The sequence below is a fragment of the Patella vulgata genome, chromosome 6 (assembly GCF_932274485.2).
Source record: "Patella vulgata chromosome 6, xgPatVulg1.2, whole genome shotgun sequence".
Lineage (NCBI taxonomy): Eukaryota > Metazoa > Mollusca > Gastropoda > Patellidae > Patella > Patella vulgata.
The window spans coordinates 65,418,909-65,445,160 of record NC_065884.2 but is presented as its reverse complement, the minus strand read 5'-3'; the positions used below and the strand labels follow the sequence as shown (position 1 = coordinate 65,445,160).

The window sequence follows — 26,252 nt, the reverse complement described above, 5'->3', positions numbered from 1 at the left end:
GTGGGATGGCATCTTTAATCACACAGTTTGTATGTGGGATGGCATCTTTAACCACACAGTTTGTACGCGGGAAGGCATCTTTAACCACATTCTTTACATTTTGACACATCGTGAAGAAAGCCGTTTGTCAATAACAGTGAACAGTTAAATTGATTAAAACTAATTAAACCCAGTATACAACAAGTTGTCACATTTGTACTTGAACCTTGAACTCTGACCCCTATTCATAGAGTTAGATCGATTCATTTACTTTTTAGGTGTAACCCAAAATAGCTCATATAACAGATCGTTCACTTGGTGAATGGGTTTTTTTAGTTTCTGATATATATGATATTTCATGTAGGATATCTAATTGGGATTTGGAAAAAAAGGTAAAACTGAATTTTGTTGATCTCCACATGAAATTTGCAAGATAATCTATGAGGAGGTGTATTCTTAATTTCAAAATGTCTCGGGGATGGGGGTGGAGGGCTATTTATGGAAAAATCTGATGTTGCACAATAATTGCAACGGTTTGACTTCTTTTTGTCTGCCATATTTGCATTGACGTAGTATAACAGTATATATATATATATATATTCGGTTGAACAGAACAGAAGATACATTCAGTTATCAACAGTGGCTAAGTGGGTAAGATGCTGGCCGAGAAAGTTCATCCAGATTTTCCGGAGTGGTTCCCCCATGTTAGTGATACAGGATGGAGGGCCTGACAAGGACAGCTGTCTAGTCGTTCGGATGGGATGAAAAACCGAGGTCCCGTGTACACATTGGCGTGCACGTAAAAGATCCCTTGACAGTTGGAATTCGATATAAGAGTAGGCTGTAGTAGTGCCGCTGTCCAGGCAAAATTTCCTTCATAGCACACTGTATGGCGTATGCCCGTCTTCATTAGCCCAGTTCGGAGCAGAACAGTAAGACGTTAAACTCCATTTCATTTCATCAACAGTGATCATTTTTCGAGCTATTTTACATGCAAGATGGACAGTGTGTTTTTCTTCTGTGAGTTAGGTACGATGAAAAATGAAATGAAATGAAATGGGGTTTAACATCCTACTGTTCTGCTCCGACTTGGGTAATGCAGACAGGTATACGTCATACAGTGTGTCACAGGTGAAATTTTGTCTTATATTGAATTCCACCTGCCAAGAGTTCTTTTAGGTCCTTACCCACCCAATATTTACATGGAAAGTTGGTTCTTCGTACGATTCGAACGACTCTACGTTGTCCCTTGTCAGGCCCTCTGTGCTAGCTACACCACTGACATGATGAACATTAAGTTTGCCTTCTGTGAGTTTAGTACAGTGATGATTGATGTCTAATTACAGGAGCTACATGATTCGGCGGAGCAACTTCATCAGTTAGAGAATGACTACCAACAAGCTATTCAAACCGTCGATGAAAAACAGGAACAAATCAAACATCTCCAGCAGGTAGGAGCAGTTCCAATTATTATAAGGAGTACTTTTTGGTACAGCTTTTGGGGCAATTCAATTATTATAGGGTGTACTTTTTGTATAGCTTTTGGGGCAATTCCAATTATAATAGGAAGTACTAATTGAGATACGAATAGGGGCAATTCCAATTAAAGGGATTACTTATTGTGGTAACAGTCGGGGCTATACCAATTATTATAGGGATAACTAATTGTGATAATAGTCGGGGCTATACCAATTTTTATAGGGATTACTAATTGTGATAATAGTCGGGGCTATACCAATTATTATAGAGAGTACTAATTGTGATAACAGCAAAAGTGTAATTCTCCAGTAGAGAAAACCTTTTGTCCAACTAATGCATGCATAGGATACCTCTGTGGATTATAAAATCCAAGTTCAAATAATCACTCTGGTTTATGGCTTCTGAAATTCAAGTTCAAATGATCGCTCTAGTTTACGGCTTCTGAAATCCAAGTTCAAATGATTGCTCTAGTTTACGGCTTCTGAAATCCAAGTCCAAACAATCACCCTAGTTTTGCTTCTGAAATACAAGTCCAAACAATCACCTGTCATTAAGTCAACTGGCGGGGTTTCGATTCCCTGGTTGTACGTGATAAGGAGCAGGATTGCCTGTCCAACCTCGTGGGTTTTCTCTGGGTCCTACGATTTCCTCCCTCTGCTAAAGACCCCTACGCGCAACTGAATTATTGAAATAGAATTGAAGCATGTGTTAGTCCCGAAATGACCTAGTTTGCGTCAAGTGGAAATTAAACCCCATTTCTCTCTCCCTCTCTCTCTCCAAACAATCACTTTTATTTCTATTGTACTATTGTAATCAGAGGGGTTGGGTGGACGAGTGTTCCAACAAGTGTGCTTTAGATCATTGTCATTGAATCAAGTGACGTGGTTTCTATAAGGAAGGGGGGTTGGATGGCCAAATGGTTAGCGCATGCGCGTTGGATCATAAGGTCTGTCATTGAGTCAACTGTCATGGTTTCGATTCCCCGGTTGTAGGGTCATCTGCCCAACCTCGTGGGTTTTATCCGGATCCTCTGGTTTCCTGCCACTACTAAAGACCCCTACGTGCAAGAAAATTTTTGAAATAAAATTGAACCATATGTTACTCCCGAAATGACCTAATTTGTGTCAAATGGACACTAACTTCGTGGGTTTTCTTCAGGTCCTCTCGTTTCCTCCCACTGTCAAAGACCCCCTACGCGCTAGCAAATTACTGAAATTATAGTGGACCATGTTAGTCTCAAAATGACAGTTTATTTCGAATGGAAGTTAAACCCTATTTTATAAATTTGAACCACCATCTGGTGCAGGGTAGATTTTTGTTCAATAAATGTGCGATAATTAATATGTGTCATCTATTTATTTTGGGATTTTGGCGGGGGACATCAGCCTCACTGTTGTCTTGTTATAATTTGTGTATAGGTCCAGCAACAATAAATTTCCTGGTTACTGTAATTTTTATAATTTGTGTATAGGTTTCAGCAACAATAATTTTCCTGGTTAATGTAATTTTTATGATTTGTGTATAGGTCCAGGAAGAAAGTCGAGTACACCATGACAAGGCTTTAACAAGTTTAAAGGTTGGTATAATATCCATACATTTACCAATCTGATTAAAACATAGATTCTATTTCGCTTCGTTTTTATAGTTCAAAATTTCGTTTTACCTGTCTTCACTACACTAGGATCTGGAAGAGTTGTTATCATTGACGTGTTCTGAATGATGTGAGCATTAGCTAATGAAACAGTGTGTTACGGCAAGCTTTAGGCGTGTTTTGCACGGAAATGTGGTTAATCCACTAGTAACATGTCTGACGTCATAGGTCAAAAGTCGCTCGTATGACCTCTGACGCAACCTATCGCTACAACCAGTCAGATCTTCGTGTAGTGTAGGCCATCGAAAGTTTAAAAAAATGAAACGAAATATAGATCTGTATTTTAATCATATTGTACAATATAACTAAATTTCCATCTTGTGGAAGATTTTCCCACCATGTTCTTAGAAGCAAGACTGTATCTTGATTGAATAATGTATATGCCATCAAACTGGAATAAATACAGTTATATTTAGAATTTCAATGAACTTAACCTTAAAGTAGCTAAGTCTCTTAACTCATTATCATCCAAAGTCTTGGACATTGAAAACACAAATTATTTATTAATTTAAATCAACATTTATGTTGTGATCTTACCGGGAAATTGTACCATAATGCGTTTCAGTGCCATTTGTAACAAGACTCGAAGAATGAGATTAGACATATTCCGCAAGAATTCATGTCAAATGGTGACGCCATAAACTTGTCTGGGAAAGCACGCGCAATAAATACTATCGGTGTAGACTATCGATTGAGACTTCTTGCATATTTCGCCAAACATAGCTGGTTTGAAATTAGAGTAAAGATGGAAACGATTGAAAGTAAATCAGTTTATATACATTCATATTACATTACTATATGCGACTTAGCTCCTTAAAACTATGATATTCTGAGGGGGAAAACTCGGTTCTAAAGGTCATTTCGATTGCATCAATATCTGATACTAATGACACTTTGTTGTGTTTCAATAATTAATGTAGGTTCAACTTTGTTTCTTGACGAAGATCTTAATAAACCCCAGCTTAATTTTTTGTCTGTCGATTCCTCAAGTAATAAAAACATATTTCATCTCCCCAAATAATAAAAGTAATTAGACCAAATTATAAATTATTTACAGAAATTCATAAGGGGGTAGGGGCTGGCTGTCAGCATAGCAAGTCAAAATGGGGTTTCAGGAGCTTGTCTTTTGGGAGAACTTTTAAACTATTTTTTTGGTGGCGCCACAGTGGCTCAGTGAGTAAGATGTTGGCTTCCTAACTTGGATAGAGGCCTGGCAAGGGACAATGAATAGTCATTCGGATGTGATGAAAGACTGAGGTCCTGTGTACATATTGGTGTGCACGTAAAAGAACCCCAGGCAGATGAAATTTGATATAAGAGTAGGCCATAGCCCACTGTCCAGGCAAAATTTCCCTCATAGCACCACTGTCCAGGCAAAATTTCCCTCATTAGACCAGTCGGAGCAGTACAGTAAGACATTAAACCCCATTTCATTCAGGGGGGTTGGATAGCTGAATGGTTAGCGTGCGCGCGCTGTATCATAAAGCCTGTCATTGAGTCGACTGGCGTGGTTTCGAATCCCCGGTTGTACGTGACAAGGAGTAGGGTCGCCTGTCCAACCTCGTGGGTTTTCTCCGGGTCCTCCGGTTTCCTCCCACTGCTAAAGACCCCTATGCGCAAGCGAATTATTGAAATAAAATTAAACCATATGTTAGTCCCGAAATGACCTAGTTGTGTCGAGTGGACGTTAAACCCCATTGCTCTCTCTCTCTCTCCATTTCATTCATTCCAGTAATATTGTGTAATTTTTCTATCAACAGGTGAAGATTCAAGAATTGGAGAATCAGTGTAAATTTCACGAAAACCGAAATAAAGACTTAAACTTTGAATTAAATAACTTACGTTCGGATTATCCACCTACCTCAAATAGTGACATTCAAACGGACACAAACTCTCAGGATATATTGAAACGTTCGGAAACATATCCCGGAAAGTCTAGTGGATTTATTAATAGTGATCCATCAAGTTTATTTGATAACGAATACAGATATTCTAATCACCAAGGTAACAATTAATATTAAAATGATCTTTCTTTCTGGGGCTTTATTGTTATGCATAACCTTTGAGCTTTTTTGGTGGTGGTTTGTTATTGGTGGGTCATTGTGGCTCAGTGAGTAGGGTGCAGGCTCACTAACCAGTGGGGGAATATTTTCAATCCTGATGTTGTTCGATAAAGTTACTCTGGTTTTTCGTCCCATCAGAACAACTAGACACTTATTTCCTAGCTGGACCATCTTGTGGCAAAACTGTCAATCGGAAACTAAACTAGGGGATATCCTGAGGAACTCTAATTCTTCGGTAAACACCAGGATCAAATCTGGTTGGTTAGCCTGTGCCATACTCATAGATCCACCATCAAAACATTAATAGAAGTTCTCTAAAACCTGTACTAGGTACTTTGAAATTTGTTTTTTTCTTAAATTAAAGATACATTATCTAAAATTTAGATAAAGAGCTAGTCATTCTTGCTATAATAGTTCGAAAAAAGATAATGTAAAATGAATAATTTGACAATTTCAATCAAATTACTCTATACTGGTTGTTCGAAGCTAAGTCTCGCTCCTCCATTTTTAAATCAAATCAAAATATGGCTGAACCGTATGTTTAATGTATTTTCATTTGTTTTTTTAAATTTGGATGGGTTATTTTTTGGGGCTTTAAAATTTGGATTTTTTTGGCTGAAGTTTTTTGTTAGTTTTGGATGGGGTTTTCATTTTATTAGATGAGGTTTCTGCTTGTTTTTCAATTTGGATAGGGTTTTTCATCCTCTGCACTTTTTTAATTCTTCTTTCTAGTGGATATTTTACCAGCTCAATCAAATCTTACAGAGGCCAATCTTTCCAACACAGCAGCACCAACAGAGTCCAGTAAATCTTTAGATACAGGTTAATATATACATTAATATATACGGCTTCCTATTCAAGCAAGGCACTTTATTAAATGTACATTTATAGCTTGACCAAAATTGTCACAGTTCTTTAAAAACGGCATGGTGCATTATAGATTCCTAATGGTGTACAACTTCATATTCGAGCAAGGCATTTATTAAATTTATAGCTTGACCAAAATTGTCACAGTTCTTTAAAAAGGGCAAGGTGCATTATAGATTCCTAATGGTATTGGGACATCTATTTAAAAAGCTCGATAAAAATATACATATTTGCTGGTTTGTTTGATAAGGAAAAAAACATTTCATTATTCTCCAAAGCTTGATAAAAAAAAATATGCGGGTTTGTTTGATAAGGAAAAAAACATTCTCAAAATCAGTGATTGGAACATAATGAATTGTGTTTTTAGGATACCGAGATTTTGCTTAATGGAACAGTCTCGCCTTGGAAAGTCAAAACATGTTCTGTTTAGTAATTATTTGATACAAATGTTATTTACATCCATGTCATTTGTCAGGTATAGTCTAGCCATGCTTTTACATCCATGTATCAAATAGTTTAAAGAGACACTGCCATATATAATGGGGGGTTGGGTGGCTGAATGGTTAGCACGTGCGCGCTGTACCATAAAGTCTGTCATTGAGTCAACTGACGTGGTTTCGAATCGCCAGTGGTACGTGGGAAGGAGTAGTGTCGCCTGTCCAACCTTGTGGGTTTTGTCCGGGTCCTCCGGTTTCCTCCCACTGCTAAAGAACCCCTACGCGCAAGCGAATTATTGAAATAAAATTAAACCATGTGTTAGTCCTGAAATGACCTAGTTTGTGTCGAGTGGACGTTAAACCCCATTTCTCTCTTTCTCGCCATATATAACAAACAGTGCTGTCTCCGTGCTAGCCTTGGAATGTTTGAGCCTTGTGCAGAGTATAGGCCTATTGTATTAGACCTCCCTCGAAACAGTTCAAGTTGTTTTTCAAAGCTAGGCACTTTATTTTAGTAAACATTACGAAATTAGTGTTAAGTTTATGTGAAAACGTTATTTTTATTTTTTTCATAACATTTGTATTATTGTACAGTAGAGACAAACATATTTTCTGTTCACCAACATTATTTTAAATTACATCCAAAAAAAGGTTTATTTGACGTTTGAGTGATCAATAATGGTTCAGTGAGTACTTATGCACTGATTCATTTATCAGGAAGTCCAAGGTTCAACCCCAGTGATGGCTGAGACATTTTCTCAGGATTTTTTAGTGTGGTCCACCCTTCTTTCTGGTACAGGATGGTTCATTGTCATTTTCCGGCAGGGTTTCCCCCTTGTCAGTGGTGCAGGACGGAGGGCATGACAAGGACAGCTGTCTAGTCATTTTGATGGTACAAAAAACATGAGGTCTTGTGTACACATTGGCATGCACATAAAAGATCCCTTGGCAGTTGGAATTTGAGTAGGCCATAGCACTGCTGTTCAGGCAAAATGTTCTCACAGTGTATGCCTGTCTTCATTAGCCCAGTAGGACATTAAACCCCATTTCATTTTATTTACAGAAAAGGAGGACATTAAACCCCCTTTCATCTCATTTATTTGAAATTTAATGTTTATTTTTATTCTTATTATCAAATACATTATTTTTACTGAGCCGTATTTCTGAAATTCAAAAGCAATTTTTCACTCTGTGATGAATGCTGTCACTTAAAAATATTAAACGCTTTTGTTTTGCTTCACAAATTGAATTAAATTTTTGATTGAGGAGAAAATAACTGAAACAAATTTTTCTCAATATCCGTGACAGAAAAAAAGTGATAAATCGTGAAAACACTTCTAGTTGGTATCTATGGACAGTTCTCAGACTAAAATTCCAGTGATTTGTATTAATGGGTGTTAAACATTGACAGACATCTATGGCCAGTTGTGTTCCCTAATGGGAATTGACTTTGATATCTGACAACGTGTAGGATTACTTTGTATTAGTTGAATGGTCTCCCTTGGCTGTTTCTCCTCTTAAACAAGACGAAATTGACTAGTTTGAAGGACGTGAGCATTAGTAACTAATCTGTTTAAAGTGATGTATATATACTTTATCGAGAAGATTAGAACCAAACGATCGAATCTGACACCATTTTTACCCGTCTTCAGTCGCAAAAGAGCGATTGGACAGATTTAGGTTGAAGTGAATACTTAAACTAGGATAATTTAGACCTATAAAACGTCGTTCATCAACTCTGGTAATATTATCGACAGAAAACAGAAGGTGATTGTCTTTACGAAAAATGTTACTTAGCAAGTTCATGTGTTTTCTGTGATTACAGATGCAGTGAAGACTGTCTTTGCGAAAATGAAATGAAATGGGGTTTAACATGTTACTGTTCTGCTCCAACTAGTCTTTGCGAAAAACCACCTAACAGGGTTTTTTGCCCATGTATTTTCTTTGCTTAATTTGTGGTGGTTGGTTGGCCAAATGGTTAACACGTGTGCCTTGTATCATGAGGTCTGTCATTGAGTCAACTGGTGTGGTTTTGATTCCCTGGTTGTATGTGATAAAGAGTAGGGTCGCCTGTTCAACTTTGTGGGTTTTCTCTGGGTTCTCCGGTTTCCTCCCACTGCTATTGAATCATATGTTAGTCCCGAAATGATGTAGTTTGTGTCGAGTTAAACCCCTTCTCTCTTTCTCTCTCCTCTCTCTCTCTCTCTATTTTGTTGTTGGAACAGACCACTTTCTTTCAGATATCTTTAACCTGTTAAGCGTGACGTTTTTAAAACGTTAACTATCCCCTATTGTGTAATTAATTTGATGAAGTGATGAAGAACTATGTACCATGTTCTAAGAATAGGTTGGGGAAAATACCTCTAAGGCGTTATATTACGCCCTACACACAGTGAGTGGCAGTTGTCCAGGACATAATATAATGTCCTACACATGCTGCGATCGTGAATTCCCAAGGGATTCCCCCAAGTGACGCACTATGTTCTAAGAATAGGTTGGGGAAAAAACCTACAAGGCGCTATATTACGCCCTAACACACAGTGAGTGGCAGTTGTCACACAGTGAGTGGCAGTTGTCCAGGACGTTATATAATGACCTACGTACTTAATGGGTTAATAAGTGTTGAGAAATTTTTATATAAAAATTACATACTAACTATAAATCCCATTTTTAATCAATTTAAAAAGAAAAAAACTTGGTTAGAATGAATCAAATTTTAATGGCCAAAGTCATTAATAAATGGAATTTACAGCTCTTAAGAGAAGTTGGTCAAGTTTTTGTATTTTAAAATTGATTTGAGCTGATGTAATAGTCCAATTTCCTTTGAGTTTGCCTTCATTTCTAGACCAAAGTGAGAAAAAGACCAAAATTATTTTTAGGCCTCCAATTATATTAAGAGCGACCATTATGTTGATGCAGTTGAACGTTAGAGGTGCTAATATCTAGAATAGTATCATAAAAATTGAATAATGTTGCTATGGATACGGTACCTTTGATTAGCGCCATTTCCTGTCATTTCTATTCTAGATAAAAAACTGAAATTATTGTCATGCTTTTTGATATTAGGACAGTTTAAAATGAGGAAACTGAAAGTAGATGCATTGAATTCTTTTTTTGGTTTGTATAAAATAGAAATAAAATTTAAAAAAAAGAACTGTTATTTAAGTAAAATCATGTATCAAATTCAATAGGGGGATTGGATGGTCGAATGGTTAGCACGTGCGCGCTGTATCATAAAGTCTGTTATTGAGTCGACTGGCGTGGTTTCGAATCCCTGGTTGTACGTGACAAGGAGTAGGGTCGGGTCGCCTGTCCAACTTTGTGGGTTTTCTCCGGGTCCTCCCACTGCTAAAAACCCCTACGCGCAAGCGAATTATTGAAATAAAATTGAACCATATGACCTAGTTTGTGTCAAGTGGACTTTAAACCCCATTTCTCTCTCTCTCTCTATCAAAATCAATAATCCATTTTGATTTCAAGTCAATGAAGTAGAATAATAATAAGACAATAAAATTGCTGTTGAAAACTGTGTTAGTAGTATGTTTTAAGATACTACGTTCGTTTAGGTCAATGCAGGGAGCCACAGTGGCTAGGTGGTTATGACGCTGCCTCGCTAGCCATGAGGTCAGGTGTTCGATCCCTGCATTGGCCGAGAAAGTTCATCTGGATTTTCCGACGTGGTTTCCCCCTTGTCAGTGGTGCAGAACGGAGGGCCTGACAAGGACAGCTGTCTAGTCCTTCGGATGATACAAAAAACCAAGGTCCCGTGTATACATTGGAATGCACGTAAAAGATCCCTTGGCAGTTGGAATTCGATATAAGAGTAGGCGATAGTGCCGCTGCCCAGGCAAAATTTCCCTCATAGCACACTGTATGGCGTATGCCCGTTTTCATTAGCCCAGTATAGGAGCAGAACAGTAGGACGTTAAACCCCATTTCATTTCATTCAGGTCAATGCAAATGAAATGAAATGGGGTTTAGCAATGTCATACTGTACTGCTCCGAACTGGGCTAATGAAGAGCTTATGCCATACAGTATGCTATGAGGCATAAATCATTCATGAAATTCAATGAAGTCATTGACATGGTTTTGAAAAAAAAAAAGTTTTACTTTGACTAAAGTAAATCATTCATGAAAATCAATAGTTCTTGATATAATTTTAGCAAAATGGTTTTGCTCTTGAAATTCTTTTTTTTTTGGGGGGGGGGGGGGATGGGGTTATAAATTCGCACCGGTACTGAAAATTTATGAAATCATTGATATAGTTTTGAAAAATGGTTTATTTACCTGTAGGGAGTTTACCTTGATACAGTTGATTAACTCATAAAACATTTGTACCTACATTTGGTTCATTTACCTGCCAGTTTAACAAGCTCATCAATTAACACCTATAGCAAGGGACATCTGTTCTGGTGTCCAACTGTTACATACCAACTCTTTTGTTCTTGAAACAAAGACATCTAGACGTCTCCTTTTTTCAATCCCTTGATAATATGCAGGTGGGACAAGAGGTAAAGGGTAAGAGTTGTTTTTATCTTGGATAAAGTTTGGGTTTCCGAATTCAAAACTCTTTGAGATGTTGGCTTGCTTAGGGAAATGGTTGTTTTGGCTCCTTTTCCAAGGGTAAGAGTTGTTTTTGTCTTGGATAAGGTTTGGGCTTCCGAAATCTCTAGTCAGGAGATGTTGGCTTGCTTTAGGGAAAATGTTGTACTTAAAACAAAGACATAGATGGCTCATTTTCCTTGCTTGATAATATTTATATTTTCTGATGGTGCATGAAGTTAAGAGTTGTTTTTGTCTTGGATAAGGTTTGGGCTTCCCAAATCGTTAATCAGGAGATGTCAGCATGCTTTAGAGATCCCTTGATAATATTTATGTTTTCTGACAGGACAAGAGGTAAAGGGTAAGAGTTGTTTTTATCTTGGATAATTTTTGTGTTTACAATCTTCGAAACTCAGAAGGCGTCAGTGCTAGCTTTAAGAAAAATTTTGTTCTTTCAACTCTCTTTATTTCAGAAAGATTCATTCCTTTTACTAAGTATTGGTAAGAACCATGTAATTACTGTATTTTAAATTGTAGTACAAATATCGTAGGCGGTTTCTCCAGGCAAGATTTGTGTCAGCTTTTTTTGATTTTCCTTAATGTCTTTGAAAGGTGTTGTTATTGATATAATTGTTTGTTAAAGGAAATTAAATGGAACATTTGGATTGTTTTTCTGTCACGAAAGTGAAACAGTTTCTATTCAAGTTTTCTGGGTAAACGGAACAGCATTTTAAGAGTATGCTTACATTCAGACTTGATAGAAAACTGACGTGAAGCTAAATCAAGGGAGTCAAAATATGTCTGCTATATATCAGTATAGTTGTAGCTGGAGTTTTAATATCAACCCTGACCCGAGTTCACCAAGCATTCTCGGACCTAAGTTAAAAATTTACTCAAAATTGTTCGCTTTATAAAACTTTTGTTGTTTTAATGTATTACATACACCAATAAGAAACTATGTGAAAAGTTTTGTGTTTCTGGATCAAAGATATTTCTCATACACATTGATTGAAAGTTGAGTAAATTCTTAACTTAAGTCTGAGAATGCTTTGTGAACTCGGGGCCAATCAAAGGGGATTCGGTGGCCAAATGGTTGAACGTGTGCACATTAGATCATAAGGTCTGTAATTAAGTCAAGTGGTGTGGTTTTGATTCTACGCTTGTACGTGACGAGGAGTAGGGTCGTCTGTGCAACCTCATGTGTTTTGTCCAGGTCTTCCAGTTTCCTGCCACAGGTAAAGAAACCTATGCGCAAGTGAATTATTCAAATAAAATTGAAACACATGTTAACAACCCTAGACTTAAATAACAACTTCACATCTGAAATTCTAGCTGTCCTTAACAACTGCATCTATTGGCATCATTTTCATCATATCTTTTCAACATATCTGCTTTCAATATTGATTAATAATCTATTTTCATTAGCCCAGTAGGAGCAGAACAGTAGGGTATTAAACCTCATTTCATTTCATTCATTAATATGTGTTCAAATAGCCTCAGGGATCATTTAGTATCTTTACAAATTTTTTTCTAATCAGGCTTTGCAGAAGAAGAGGAAACGGACGGCTGTAATAACAGCTCCCCAAATAAAAGCGACTGTGATGATCCAGAATTGTATGAAATAGGCAAAAAATTAAAAGAACTTGCCGTATCGGAATCGGATGATGATGGTGGCAGTGGTTTAGAAGGTGATTGGGTGTGCTTTTAATAACTCACTTTTGTTCTCACTTTTGTTTTCTTATTTAACTCTTTCGTTTTCTATCAGATTTATTTTCGAATTTCTTTTTCCTTTTCAGTTTCACCATTAACATTAATTTTTGTTTTTGTAAGTCTATTCTCAGATTTATCACGTATTAAAGGTTTCGTAAGGCATCACAAAATTATGGCTAAATCTATTTTTTAAGGCCAGCTTAATTTTCGACAAGATCGTTGAGATGTAAATAAGGTTAAGGCACATGATTGTTGGTGATATTTAGGGTTAGGGTAAGGGTAAGCATTAGGGCTAGATTCAGGGATCCGGTTGGGATGAGTGCTAGCATTGTTTACATCTCATGACCTTTGACTAAACTTGAAGTTGGCATTATCAATTAGATCTAACCCAAAATTATGGGTTAGTGCTAAATAATAAGGCCAGCTCAATTTTTTGTCATAGGTCATGAGGTGTAAACAAGGCTGGTGCTAATCCCAACCCTAACCCTGGACCTAGCCCCACTGCTCACCCGAACCCTTACCTACAATCTCGCCAAACCTTGACGAAAATTGAGCTGGCCTTAACAAATAGGAATAAACAATAATTGTATTCTATAGATATATTTTAGCGTATTGGGATTGTGCTAAAAATTGTCATTCTTTTGAAAAAAATATTGGAAATATTGCATTATATTTATAGATTTTATGTGTACCAACACTTTTTAATATATTTTAGAAAATTAGGATCGTGCTAAAAATTTGAAAAGATATTGGACATATTTGTATTTATGCGTCATATAGCTATAATGTTATATATTAGCTATTTTAGTACGATATGTCTGGATGAATAGACTTGCACATAATTCTGTGTATTATCCATTATTCGGTATATTTCTAACTGCTTTGTTCTTAAATTAGCATGCCTTATTATTTAATTTATTTTCCATGCACATTTTGCGTTATTTCTGTCTTCATCTTCCATTTTGTATTCTAAATATAACAGACTGTTGTGCTCTTATTGGCTGTGCTGTAATTAACTTACAAGATTTTTTTACTCCAGGAATTGATTACGAGCAGCCATATTAGGAAACCATCATATAAAGAAGATGGATGCCTATTTTGATATTATATAATAATGAGTCCTGATCTTTTTGATTAGTTTAGTAATATGATCTTGTCCCACATCGTCAAACAATCGGGACCAGGTTAAAGGGATATTGCTCGATACTACAGCTGGATGTTATAGATGCTTATATTCAGTGGTGGACTGGGTCTGAAAATATTGGTTGCCAGGAGACCAAGGGGGCCCACCCACCAATACAATTTTATCATTTAATTTTCAAAATGAATAAATTAAATTTTCAAAATGAATAAATTAAATTTTCCAAACGAATAAATTAAATTTTCAAAATGAATAAATTAAATTTTCAAAATGAATAAATTAAATTTTCAAAATTTTCAAAATGAATGAATAAAAATTTTCAAAATGAATAAATTAAATTTTCAAAATGAATAAATTAAATTTTCAAAATGAATAAATTAAATTTTCAAAATTTTCAAAATGAATAAATTAAATTTTCAAAATGAATAAATTAAATTTTCAAAATGAATAAATTAAATTTTCAAAATGAATAAATTAAATTTTAAAAAAATATAGAAGTGGAAACAAAAAGATGTAATTAGAATTTTCCCGATTTTGTTTTCTTTATATTTTTTGATAATTTATATTTTAAATATATTGTCTAATGTCGAAGGGGGTCCACTTCCCCAGGGGCCCACTTGCCATTGGGCAAGCTGACAACGTGGCCAGTCCGCCGCTGCTTATATTTAAACAAATTTTTATAAGCTAAAAAAGTTTAGATATTTTGACCTTTTCAGTTAAACATACATTATGCAAGAGCTAAATCTGACTCAGCAGGTCTTTCTTTAGGCCTGAAATAGTATATATAACCTATTAATTAGTCATTAATCAACATGAAAAGACATTAATCAACACTCGATGCCATCTTATATGTCGGATTTTCACTGGATTTGAACCAATTTGCTGCACAACGCTCATTGATGATTTAATCCAAAAATGGATAATTGAGACTATGTTTTTTATCGTACCGACTTTAGTAATGATGATGGAGGCTAGGCCTAAAATTCAATCGCTAATATCTCGGTTCAGCATATTCCCTTTACATTAATTATCTAGTTTTTAACTCTTAAGAGTTAGATCTGCCAGCTCTTTATCTAATCTTCCATAATGCCCCTTTAAGGTTAGAGTTAATTACGTATTTGCACATTTCATCATTTTGTCAATAAGACAATTTACTACAGGTGCCTAAAGCTAGTGGGGGTCAGGGTGGCTAAGTGGGTAAGACGCTGGCTTGCTAGCCTGGAGGTAGGAGTGTTCGATCTCTGCATTTGCCGAGAAAGTTCATCAAGATTTTCAGGCGTGGTTCCTCCTTGTCAGGTTCCTCCTTGTCAGTGAAGCTACTCAAATTCAAACTGCCGAGGGATCTTTTACGTGCATGCAAATGTTTTCACATGAGACTTCAGGTTTTTTGTCCCATCCAAACTACTAGACAGTTGTCCTTGTCAGACCCTCCATCCTGCAACTGATTCCAAAAGACTATTGAACTCCAGGATTACATTTGGCCCAGAATTCACGAAGTATTTTTCAGACTTTAGTTAAGAATTTACTCAACTTTCAGTCACTGTTTATAAGAAATATCTTTGATCCAGAAACACAAAACTTTGAACATACTTTCTTATTGATGTATTTGATACATTTAAACAACAAAAGTTTTATAAAGAACCTTATTTTAGTTAAAATAAGGCGAACAATTCTGGGTAAATTCTTTAACTTAAGTCTGAGAATGTTTTGTGAACTTGGAGCCTGGTATCCCAGAACTCAGAACTCGTAGATTATTTGTTTATTTTTCTATCTGAATTCTTTTTTAGAAAATCAATTTCACAAGTAAAAAACGATTTTAAACAGGGAAGATTTATACCATATTCCAGTAGAAAAAATTTTGCTATGATTAAAATATTTTGCACAAATAATTTTTTTTTTTTAATTTCGTTGCCATGATTTGACATTTTGATCTAATTATTTTATCCAAGTAACAAAAATAAATTGCAGCAAAAATTGTGGTAACCAGTAAAAGTTAGGACAGTGATGAACAACTTTTAGTTTATCATTCGAACATTTGACAATGAACATAAAAATGGTTTTGGATATTTTGTTAAGAATTGTGTTGACGGCAAAATACCCATTTATCAAATTGTCAACACTTAACTCGGCTTTGTTAATTCTGCAGAAACATACCGACGACTAATAGCAAAACCATTTCGACTGTCATGAGAAATATTGATAGATTACGAGTTCTGTTTAAGTCTTGTGAAGATGCGATGTTTGTCTTTTGTGATGTTTTACTTCCATGTGTAATTCATTATCAAGTCCGTCTCCTTGATGACATTTCTGGCTCCTGAAAGTTAGGATGTGTTTACACTCAATAGATTTTCCAAGTCTTTTTTTGAGATAGTAATTTTTTACTTGCCTACCACATTATAGTAAATTTCAAAGGGAAAGACTATTTATAATTTGATCAAAATAAAATCCCGAATCATTAGGAAAGATTGAAAAACATAAACAAATTGACGTCATATTCTCTATCAGGTATTTTGTCTACAATGGTTTTAGTGTAGGCCATCGAAAGTATAAAAAAAACGAAACAAAATATAGATTTGTATTTTAATCAGATTGTCTGAATTAAATCTGGAGTTTCATGAGATAATATATTAAATTATTTATCCAAGATTAATGGGAGTCACAGTGGCTCAGTGAGTAAGATATTGGGTCACTATCCTGGAGCTCCCTGTGTTGGCCGAGAAATTTCATCAGGATTTTTTGACTTGGTTCCTCTTTGTTAGTGGTGCAGGACGAAGGGCCTGGCAAGGAACAACATATAGTCATTGGGTCATTATCCTGGAGCTCCCTGTGTTGGCCGAGAAATTTCTTCAGGATTTTCCGATGTGGTTCCTCCTTGTTAGTGGTGCGGAACGGAGGGCCTGGCAAGGAACAACATATAGTCATTCGGATGGGATGAAAAACCTGGATCCTAATAGCCAATAATAATCCTAATAATTGAACATTCGAATATCAGTACCAGTCATGTATTTGTATGGTTTCGGGCGAGGTTTCCCCCTTGTCAGTGGTGCAGGACGGAGGACCTGACAAGGACAGCTGTCTAGTCATTTAGATGGGATGAAAACCGAGGTCCTGTGTATAGACTGGCATGTACGGAAAAGATCCCTTGACAGTTGGAATTCGATAGTGCCATAGTGCCACTGCCCGGGCAAAATTTACCTCATAGCACACTGTACGGCGTATGCCAGTATTCATTAGCCCAGTCGGAGCAGAACAGTAGGACATTAAACTCCATTTAATTTCATTTGTAAATTTAGACCCTGAAGAATAGATTCATACGTCTTGAAAAATAGGAAGGGATTCGACTCTTTTTTTTAATTAATGTCAACGAGTTCCACAGTCGCCCAAATGTAAATAAAACTGTAGGCATAAAAAAACAAGAAACTAATCAAAAACAATTGATTATAAATTTAAGTTACATTCAGGGAAATTTCATCAAAGATAATATTTTACGAATAAAAAAGCAGTTAAAAGAGGAATATGAACTGTTTATCAAGATGAAAAAGTCACGAACAGCTTATTGTGCATCTAAAATAGAACTTGTACAATAAAGCAGCCATCTATAAAGTACATATATTGATCTTTTTACTGCCAAATAAGGCAAGTGTTTGCACTGCATTTATGGCAACAAAAAGCACTTCAGTCTGAGGCTATATTTGAAAATGTCAACCATATAAAAAAAATATTTCCTATTTAAATTGTAAACAAAAATGTCTGTTTTTGTCTGTCATTTTTTCAAAAAATAAAACATATTTTTTTTTGTTCTTAATCTTGCATTAAGTAATAAGAACACTATATAGATGAGTTAAAAATTGTTAAATCCGTGTTTTTGCCCTGCAGGTTTCTAATACTAGCCATTTAGCCATAATCCTCACAGTGTTTCGTTTGATTAGAGCTGATCCCACTTAACACTGCTGTAATGGAAGCAAATTTCTGTTCCAAATTATGAATTAAGTGTGGCGGTTTAATGATGGCGTCTAGATAGTAGCCGTCTTCATTGCTTCTCCCTCTGGTAGGGTGTTGGATGGCCAAATGGTTAGCACGAGCGCGTTTTATCATAAGACCTGTCATTGAGTCAACTAGCGTGGTTTTGAATCCCCGGTTGTACGTGACAAGGAGTAGGGTCGCCTGTGCAACCTAGTGGGTTTTCTCCGGGTCCTCCGGTTTCCCCCAACTGCTAAAGACCCCTATGCGCAAGCGAATTATTGAAATAAAATTAAACCATGTGTTAGTCCCGAAATAACCTAGTTTGTGTTGAGTGGACCTTTCAGTAAAACTTGATTTAAAAAAAAATTACCAGAGCCATGGAGCCAAGAAGAAGTATTAGAATTTTACAACACTGTGAATTGTTAAATCCGTGTTTTTGCCCTGCAGGTTTCTAATACTAGCCATTTAGCCATAATCCTCACAATGTTTCGTTTGATTAGAGCTGATCCCACTTAACACTGCTGTAATGGAAGCAAATTTCTGTTCCAAATTATGAATTAAGTGTAGCGGTTTAATGATGGCGTCTAGATAGTAGCCGTCTTCATTGCTTCTCCCTCTGGTAGGGTGTTGGATGGCCAAATGTTTAGCACGAGCGCGTTTTATCATAAGACCTGTCATTGAGTCAACTAGCGTGGTTTTGAATCCCCGGTTGTACGTGACAAGGAGTAGGGTCGCCTGTGCAACCTAGTGGGTTTTCTCCGGGTCCTCCGGTTTCCCCCAACTGCTTAAGACCCCTATGCGCAAGCGAATTATTGAAATAAAATTAAACCATGTGTTAGTCCCGAAATAACCTAGTTTGTGTTGAGTGGACCTTTCAGTAAAACTTGATTTAAAAAAAAATTACCAGAGCCATGGAGCCAAGAAGAAGTATTAGAATTTTACAACACTGTGAATTTTAACATTATTGGTGATGTTTTTTTTTTGTTGATAATCTGGATAGTACAGTGTATTTTGAGATTTACATGTAGTTATAGAATAAAAACATAACTCGATGACCATTGAATACCGCTCGAGTTATTCAATGGTTCACGCGAGTGTATCCCTGCCGCATTCCACTCACTTGCACTTGGAATACACTCTTTTGAACCATTGAAGAACCCGAGCGGTATTTGATAGTCATTGAGTTCTATCTATGTATTGTTAAATTTTAAAAATTTATCTTTCTAATTCGCGTGTTTGTTTTGGTCATATGACTGCTTTAAATGAATCATTACCCGCCAGCACCAACAATTACAATTACGTCTGGCCTTTACCATAATTACCATTAATAAAATATAGTAGCGTTAAATTTTAAAAATTTATCTTTCTAAATCGCATGTTTGTTTTGGTCACATGACTTACATGTTTTAAATGAATCATTACCCACCAGCACCAACAGTTACAATTATGTCTGGCCTTTACCATAATTACTGTTGGTAAATTAAGCATAATTATGGTAATTTATAAACATTTGACTAATATCTGTGTGATTATTATAATTATAATATAAGTATGTAACTTTTGATCCAGATTTACAATGTTCTAATAGTCTGAGCCCTGTGTGAGCGAATCGTATTTAGGTTATTTCTGTTAGCTGTCACTTGCTGTGAAAATGGCCTCATTATCATAACTATTGTAGTCCTTCGACACATATTTGATGTGCAGTTGTGTCAAAAGTTTGATGGGAACGTGATTTGGGGTTTTGTTGAAAGATAGAATAGATCTAGATGATTTCATGATGGCTGATATTAAGCGTGATTCCTGTGAGGATTTCGTGAACCAGCAAGAGAAGATAACTAGAGTTAGTAAAAAGAAGAAATCGAAAAGTAAACGATCTAAATGTTGTTCATGTTGTTGTGTTTCAGAAACGGAGAAAGAAGATTCGGGAATGGAAAGTAATAAAGAGATGAAGGTAGGCAAGTTAGGATATTTGTTGTGAGAGAGAGAGAGAGAGAGAGAGAGAGAGAGAGAGAGAGAGACTAACATATGGTTTAATAATTCACTTGCACGTAGGGGTCGTTAGCAGTGGGAGGAAACCGGAGGACCCGGAGAAAAACCCATGAGGTTGGACAGGCAACCCTAATCCTTGTCACGTACAACCGGGGATTCGAAACCACTCCAGTTGACTCAATTACAGACCTTGTGATCTAAAGTGAACACCATAGACCATTCGGCCATCCAACTATTTTTTGTAGACAGTCATTGTCACGTACATGGGATCACGTGGCTAAGTGGGTAAGACGCTGGCTCGCTAGCCTGGAGGTCGGGTGTTCGATCCCTGCATTGGCCTAGAAAGTTCATCCAGATTTTCCAGCGTGGTTTTCCCCTTGTCAGTGATGCAGGACGGAGGGCCTGACAAGGACAGCTGTCTAGTCGTTCGGATGGTACGAAAAACCGAGGGCCCGTGTACACATTGGCGTGCACGTAAAAGATCCCTTGGCAGTTGGAATTCGATATACGAGTAGGCCGTAGAGCCGCTGCCCGGGCAAAATTTCTCTCATAGCACACTGTATGGCGTATGCCCGTCTTCATTAGCCCAGTTTAGGAGCAGAACAGTAGCACATTAAACCCCATTTCAATTCATTTCATTTTGTCACGTACAAGCGAAGAATCAAAACCACGCTACTTGACTAAGTAACAGACCTTATGATCTAAAGTGCAAACGTTAGACCATTCTGCCCTCAAACCCCCAGTTTTTGACGCAACCGTGGAGTTTTATTTCTAATATTAGATGTCAAGGCAAGCCAACTCCCAATGACCGGTTACAATAAATCTATTTGACATTTGGAATATCCCACAAAATGGTTGAATTACATTTAGTCTGATCGAGTTTATAAATTTCAAAAATGTGCTGATTGATTGTGCATGTTAGATATATGATAATGGTTGACACAATTTCTGCGTATTATTTATCAATATACATATTCTATTTTGGCTATCCTTGACGTAAATACCATATTAAAATACCATCAATATTTCGTTACCGTGATTGACATTTGGATAATGACGAAATTTACATCTATTTTAAGTTTTTTTATTGCCTTTGGTTGTGAAATATTCTTTTTTTACTCCCCAAGAATAAATCAGATTTTATGATATTTTTTAACTGATGGATTTTTAGATTCTCAACGTGTTTCGTTTATAAAGCAACATTTTTTCCTTTTCTTAATTTTTAAAATGTATATTTCCTTGACAGTTGATATCCTAAATTCATAAATATATAACCATGGAGACCCCCCCCCTCCACAAAAAATATATACAAACTATGCATCAATCATATATTTGCAGCTAAAAACAATTTATTTTATGATATTTAACAAGCGAAGCAGGGAGCTGGAAACAACCATAGAGACTGCCCCCACAGAAAATAGATAAAAATACCTAAAAATCATTTATTTGTGATGACAAACAATTTATCATAAGAGATTTTTCAAGCGAAACGGGGAACAGTAATGGCTGACAAAAAATGGTGTCCCTAGTTGCTCAGATGGGACCAAAAAGCAAAATTAATTAAAATAATTCATTTGGCATTGTGATAGTTTTGTAAACAAATTTTTAATATGGAACTTTAAAATGATTTTTCCAAACTAATTAAACATTTAGACATTCATTATCCAAGTGCTAAATCTGCCTATTGCAGGTCTTTCTTTGGGCTTAAACATACATTGTGCAAAAGCTAAATCTGCCTATTGCAGGTCTTTCTTTAGGCCTGAAATGTTATCTTAATTATGCACACATCTTGTCAAAACTACAAACGGTGATAACTTGACTCAGAATAAAGTAATTTGAATGAAATTTTCAATATTTTCATTTACATTATCTATTTTCGAGCCATTATAGCAAAAATGGTCAGCTCGTTATCTAAATCTTACATAATGTACAAGTATCTTTAATCCTGTTAGTTAAAGCTTTTTTTGTGTAAAAATCATTATGCACGTTAAAAACTAATTCTTGTATTTTGTAATTACAGAATCCACAAGAAATCGCTTTGAGTGACAGCCGCATCTCTTCCTTGTCAAAGAAAGGACAAATTTATGTTTATGTTGCCAAATATGATTATGATCCCTACACACAGTCACCTAATGAAACTCCAGATTCAGAACTACCCCTTAATGCTGGGGATTATGTTCTTGTGTTTGGGGAAATGGATGAGGTATGTACATATGTCGGGTTTTGTCCTGACGTTAATTTTGAGAGAGAGTGAGAGATGGGGCAACAGGGCTGAATGTCCACTTGACACAAACTAGGTCATTTTGGGACTAACATATGGTTCAATTTTATTTCAATAATTCACTTGCACGTAGGGGTCTTTAGCAGTTGGAGAAAAACAGAGGATCTGGAGAAAACCCTTGAGGTGTACAGGCAACCCTACTCCTGGTCACGTACATTCGGGGAATCAAAATCATGGCAGTTGACTCAATGACAGACCTTATAATTCAATATAATTTCACAGAGAATTAAACAATAGTAAGCCCACATCAATTTCAATTTAGTTCTTCAGGAACAATTATTAAAGTTTTGCTTTGGATTTTTTGAAATATAAAATATTCAAAATGTTTTCCCATCCATATGAAATTACACTATGAATTTGGAAGCAAACAATCTCTCATACAGTAATTTCGTTATCTGACCAAGCAGGCCTACGTAAAATTTGGTGAAAACATGTACACAAGACTCCCATTCCGATTGGAGCCCTGGTGGCTCAGTGAGTAAGACATTGACTCACTAGCCTGTAGGTCAGAGATTTGATCCCGGTGTTGGTCGAGAAAGTGCCCCTTGTCAGTGGTGCAGGACTAAGGACAATGTATAGTCATTCGGATTGGATGGAAAACCAAGGTCCTTTGTACACATTGACATGAACGTAAAAGATCCCTTGGAAGTTGGAATTCAATATAAGAGTAAGCCATAGCGCCGCCGACCGGGCAAAATTTCCCTCATAGCACACTCTATGTCGTATGCCCGTCTTCATTAGCCTAGTTGGAGCAGAACAGTAGGACGTTAAACCCCATTTTATTTAATTTACTAAACACATGATCAGTTCCCGAACTAATGCCTACAAACTTCTGGTACATGCACACACATTGACATGATCAATTATTTTCTAGAATTTCTCAAACAGAAAAACTATTTTTTCGAATATTTTATCTTTAGTGATTTTCTAGATTATGATATATTTTATATATTTTAGGATGGTTTTTATGAAGGGGAACTTGTTGATGGAAGGAAAGGTTTGGTGCCATCCAACTTCATTGAACAAGTTGACAGTAAGTTACGATTTTATTTTTGGAGAAGCGTTATATATGTCTTCGATCCATGGACATGATTTATAGGCTAGTGAATGTCTGATTTAACAATAAGATAGAGAAAGTCACAATGTCTCAGTGAGTAAAATGCCAACTTTAACATACATTATCCGAGAGCTAAATCTGCCTATTGCAGGTCTTTCTTTAGGCCTCTGGCTCGCTAGCCTGGAGGTCGGGTGTTCGATCCCTACATTGGCCGAGAAAGTTTATCTCGATTTTCCGGCGTGGTTTCCCCTTGTCAGTGATGCAGGACAGAGGGCCTGACAAGGACAGCTGTCTAGTCATTCGGATGAGACGAAAAACCGAGGTCCCGTGTACACATTGGCGTGCACGTAAAAGATCCCTTGACAGTTGGAATTCGATATAAGAGTAGGCCGTAGTGCCGCTGTCCGGGCAAAATTTCCCTCATAGCACACTGTATGGCGTATGCCCGTCTTCATTAGCCCAGTTTGGAGCAAAACAGTAGGACGTTAAACCCCATTTCATTTCATTTCATTTCTTTAGGCCTGAAATGTTTTCTAAATTATTAATTAGACATTAATTAACTTATCCAGGCCATAATCAACTCCCGATGGCATCAGATTTATCCGATATTAAATAGATTAGAACAGTTCAGCCATATTTTGATTTAAGCTAAAAATGGAGGAGCGAGACTTAGCTTCGAACAAACAGTACGGTGGTTGAAATTATTGCACACGTCTTGTCAAACCTTCAAAGGTTAGGTTGTAGTGCTGCTGACCTTGCAAACTTTCCTCATAACATACTGCATTGTGTATCCCCCTGGCATAACAATTTTGAATTTCTATTTAGGTGATCATCTTGCCGATTTTCATGCTGCTATGGCGATGGCCCATTCTACGGCACCAGTTGTCGATGATGGAAACTTAAATCGACTGAAAGAAGAATTTGATGAATATGAAAGTTCAATAAAGGAACCAGGTACGGAAATCTTAAAAATAATTTGACATCGATCAATTAATTGTTATTATCGTCATGGCCGCAGTAGTCAGGTGGTGTTGGCCTAGAAAAACCTTCAACTACAATGTCTCAGATTTTTAGAACCTGACCTTCACTTATCACGTGATAAACCTATAGAACACTCTTCCTTCAGCAAAAAAGATCTTAGAGGAACTTAGAATATTTCAAGTCACAATTAAAGACATATTCCAGTAAATGTAAATGTGTTTGAAATTTGCGTTCTGTTGTTATATCTGTGAACATCAAATAATACCATTCATTTGTGATTTAATATTTCCTACATATACATCAGGACACCGAACGCCATTTACATACATGTTATTATTTGATGGCTACAGAGATAACAACAGAACACAAATTTCATACACATAATTCTCAATACTTAAATATATCAGATTCGTCGGTTCGCCAGAAATGCGACAAATTGCGCCATGCACATACACTGAATAGATTGTATGCATTATAACTACAAGCTATTGTTAGATGTAAATCAGCTATATTTATTTCGAGGGGCAGGGGTTGGATGGCCGAATGGCTAGCACATGCGTGCTGTATCATGAGGTCTGTCATTGAGTCAACTGGCATGGTTTCGATTCCCCGGTTGTACGTGACGAGGAGTAGGGTCGCCTGTTCAACCATGTGGTTTTTCTCTGGGTCCTCCGGTTTCCTCCCACTGCTAAAGACCCCTACTCGTGAGCAAATTATTGAAATAAAATTGATCCATATGTTAGTCCTGAAATGACCTAGCCTAGTTTTTGTCTAGTGGACGTTAAACCCCATTTCTCTCTCTTATCCTAGCGCATTGTCGCTATATCGTCAAATATCCAGTGGTATTTATTTCAGATGTAGCGTATCCTAGAGCGTTGTCGTTGGATCGTCAATTATCCAATGGTATTTAATTAAATTTTTATTTCAGATGTAGCTTATCCTAGCGGGTTGTTGTTAAATCATCAATTATCCAGTGGTATTTATTTAAGTTGTTTTATTTCAGATGTAGCGTATCCTAGAGCTTTATCATTAGATCGTCAATTATCCAATGGTATTTATATAAGTTGGAAACCACCTGATGGAGGATCTAACACGGAGGTACAATGTTATCAAGTTTACGTTGATGGTAAATTAAAATCCAGTGTACGAGGAAATGAAAGAACTAAAGCACTTGTAGAAAATATAGACATGAAACAGGTTAGTTTGGATTCTTTTTAAACCAGAGCTGAGGGGAGGGATATTGAAACAGGCCAAATCTGTCCATCATTCCATCCCAGTCAGGCCCTGATTCTTAGAAATTATGCAACTTTCAATTACTGTTTATTAGAAATATCTTTGATCCAGAAACACAAAACTTTGCATATAGTTTTTTATTGATGTATTTGATAACATTAAAACAATAAAAGTTTTATAAAGGGGCTCTGTTTTAGTTAAAATAAGGCAAACAATTTTGATTAAATTCTTAACTGAAGCCTGAGAATGTTTTGTGGAAATGGGGCCAGAACTCTTCCAGTTTCTGAATCAAAGTCTGGTTCCATCGTTTGTTGGGCTTAAAGTCTGCTTTGACCTAGGGTGATATCACAGATAAAGGAAATCTATTAGTTATATTTCTAAAACTGTTCAAATCAGAGCTCACATTTCATTAATATTTACCAGTCTTGGCTGACTAGCTGTGAAATTGACAGGCTAAAGATCTGTTAGTTATGTTTCGAGTAGTATTAAAACTTGAGCTCACACTTCAGTAATATTTTCCGGTCTTGGCCGACTAGCAGTGAAAATGACCTATTGAGCAACTTACCTTTCAGTCAATTTATATGTCATAAAATTAGGTTTTTGAAGAATTTAGCTGTAAAACACAGCCAGATACATTTGAAGCCCAGAGTAGTTTTCAGTTTTGTTAAGTTTCTGAAACAGATCTTTACATAACTTGGTGCACACACATCAGCCTATTATAGCAGCTAATTATGCATTTGTTGGATTAAATAATTATTGTGTTTCCATGGAGAGGGGGGTTGGATGGGCGAATAGTTAGCACGTACGCGCTATATCACGAGGCCTGTCATTGAGTTAACTGGCGTGGTTTCGAATCCGTGGTTGTACTTGACAAGGAC

General features: G+C 36.5%; 1 protein-coding gene across 1 annotated transcript in view; it reads left to right on the top strand.

The window, feature by feature from the left end:
• The window catches only part of LOC126823322 (peripheral-type benzodiazepine receptor-associated protein 1), a 220,852-nt gene extending 195,800 nt beyond the window's left edge, over nucleotides 1-25,052 (top strand). Inside the window, exons 10-19 of the mRNA XM_050552083.2 lie at nucleotides 1,326-1,430; nucleotides 2,984-3,034; nucleotides 4,870-5,113; nucleotides 5,905-5,994; nucleotides 12,558-12,707; nucleotides 19,738-19,784; nucleotides 21,843-22,025; nucleotides 23,061-23,136; nucleotides 23,986-24,114; nucleotides 24,997-25,052. Of these exons, the coding sequence (XP_050408040.2) occupies nucleotides 1,326-1,430; nucleotides 2,984-3,034; nucleotides 4,870-5,113; nucleotides 5,905-5,994; nucleotides 12,558-12,707; nucleotides 19,738-19,784; nucleotides 21,843-22,025; nucleotides 23,061-23,136; nucleotides 23,986-24,114; nucleotides 24,997-25,052 (1,131 nt within the window). The remainder of the gene's footprint in view (nucleotides 1-1,325; nucleotides 1,431-2,983; nucleotides 3,035-4,869; nucleotides 5,114-5,904; nucleotides 5,995-12,557; nucleotides 12,708-19,737; nucleotides 19,785-21,842; nucleotides 22,026-23,060; nucleotides 23,137-23,985; nucleotides 24,115-24,996) is intronic.
• Nucleotides 25,053-26,252: the final 1,200 nt, after the last annotated feature.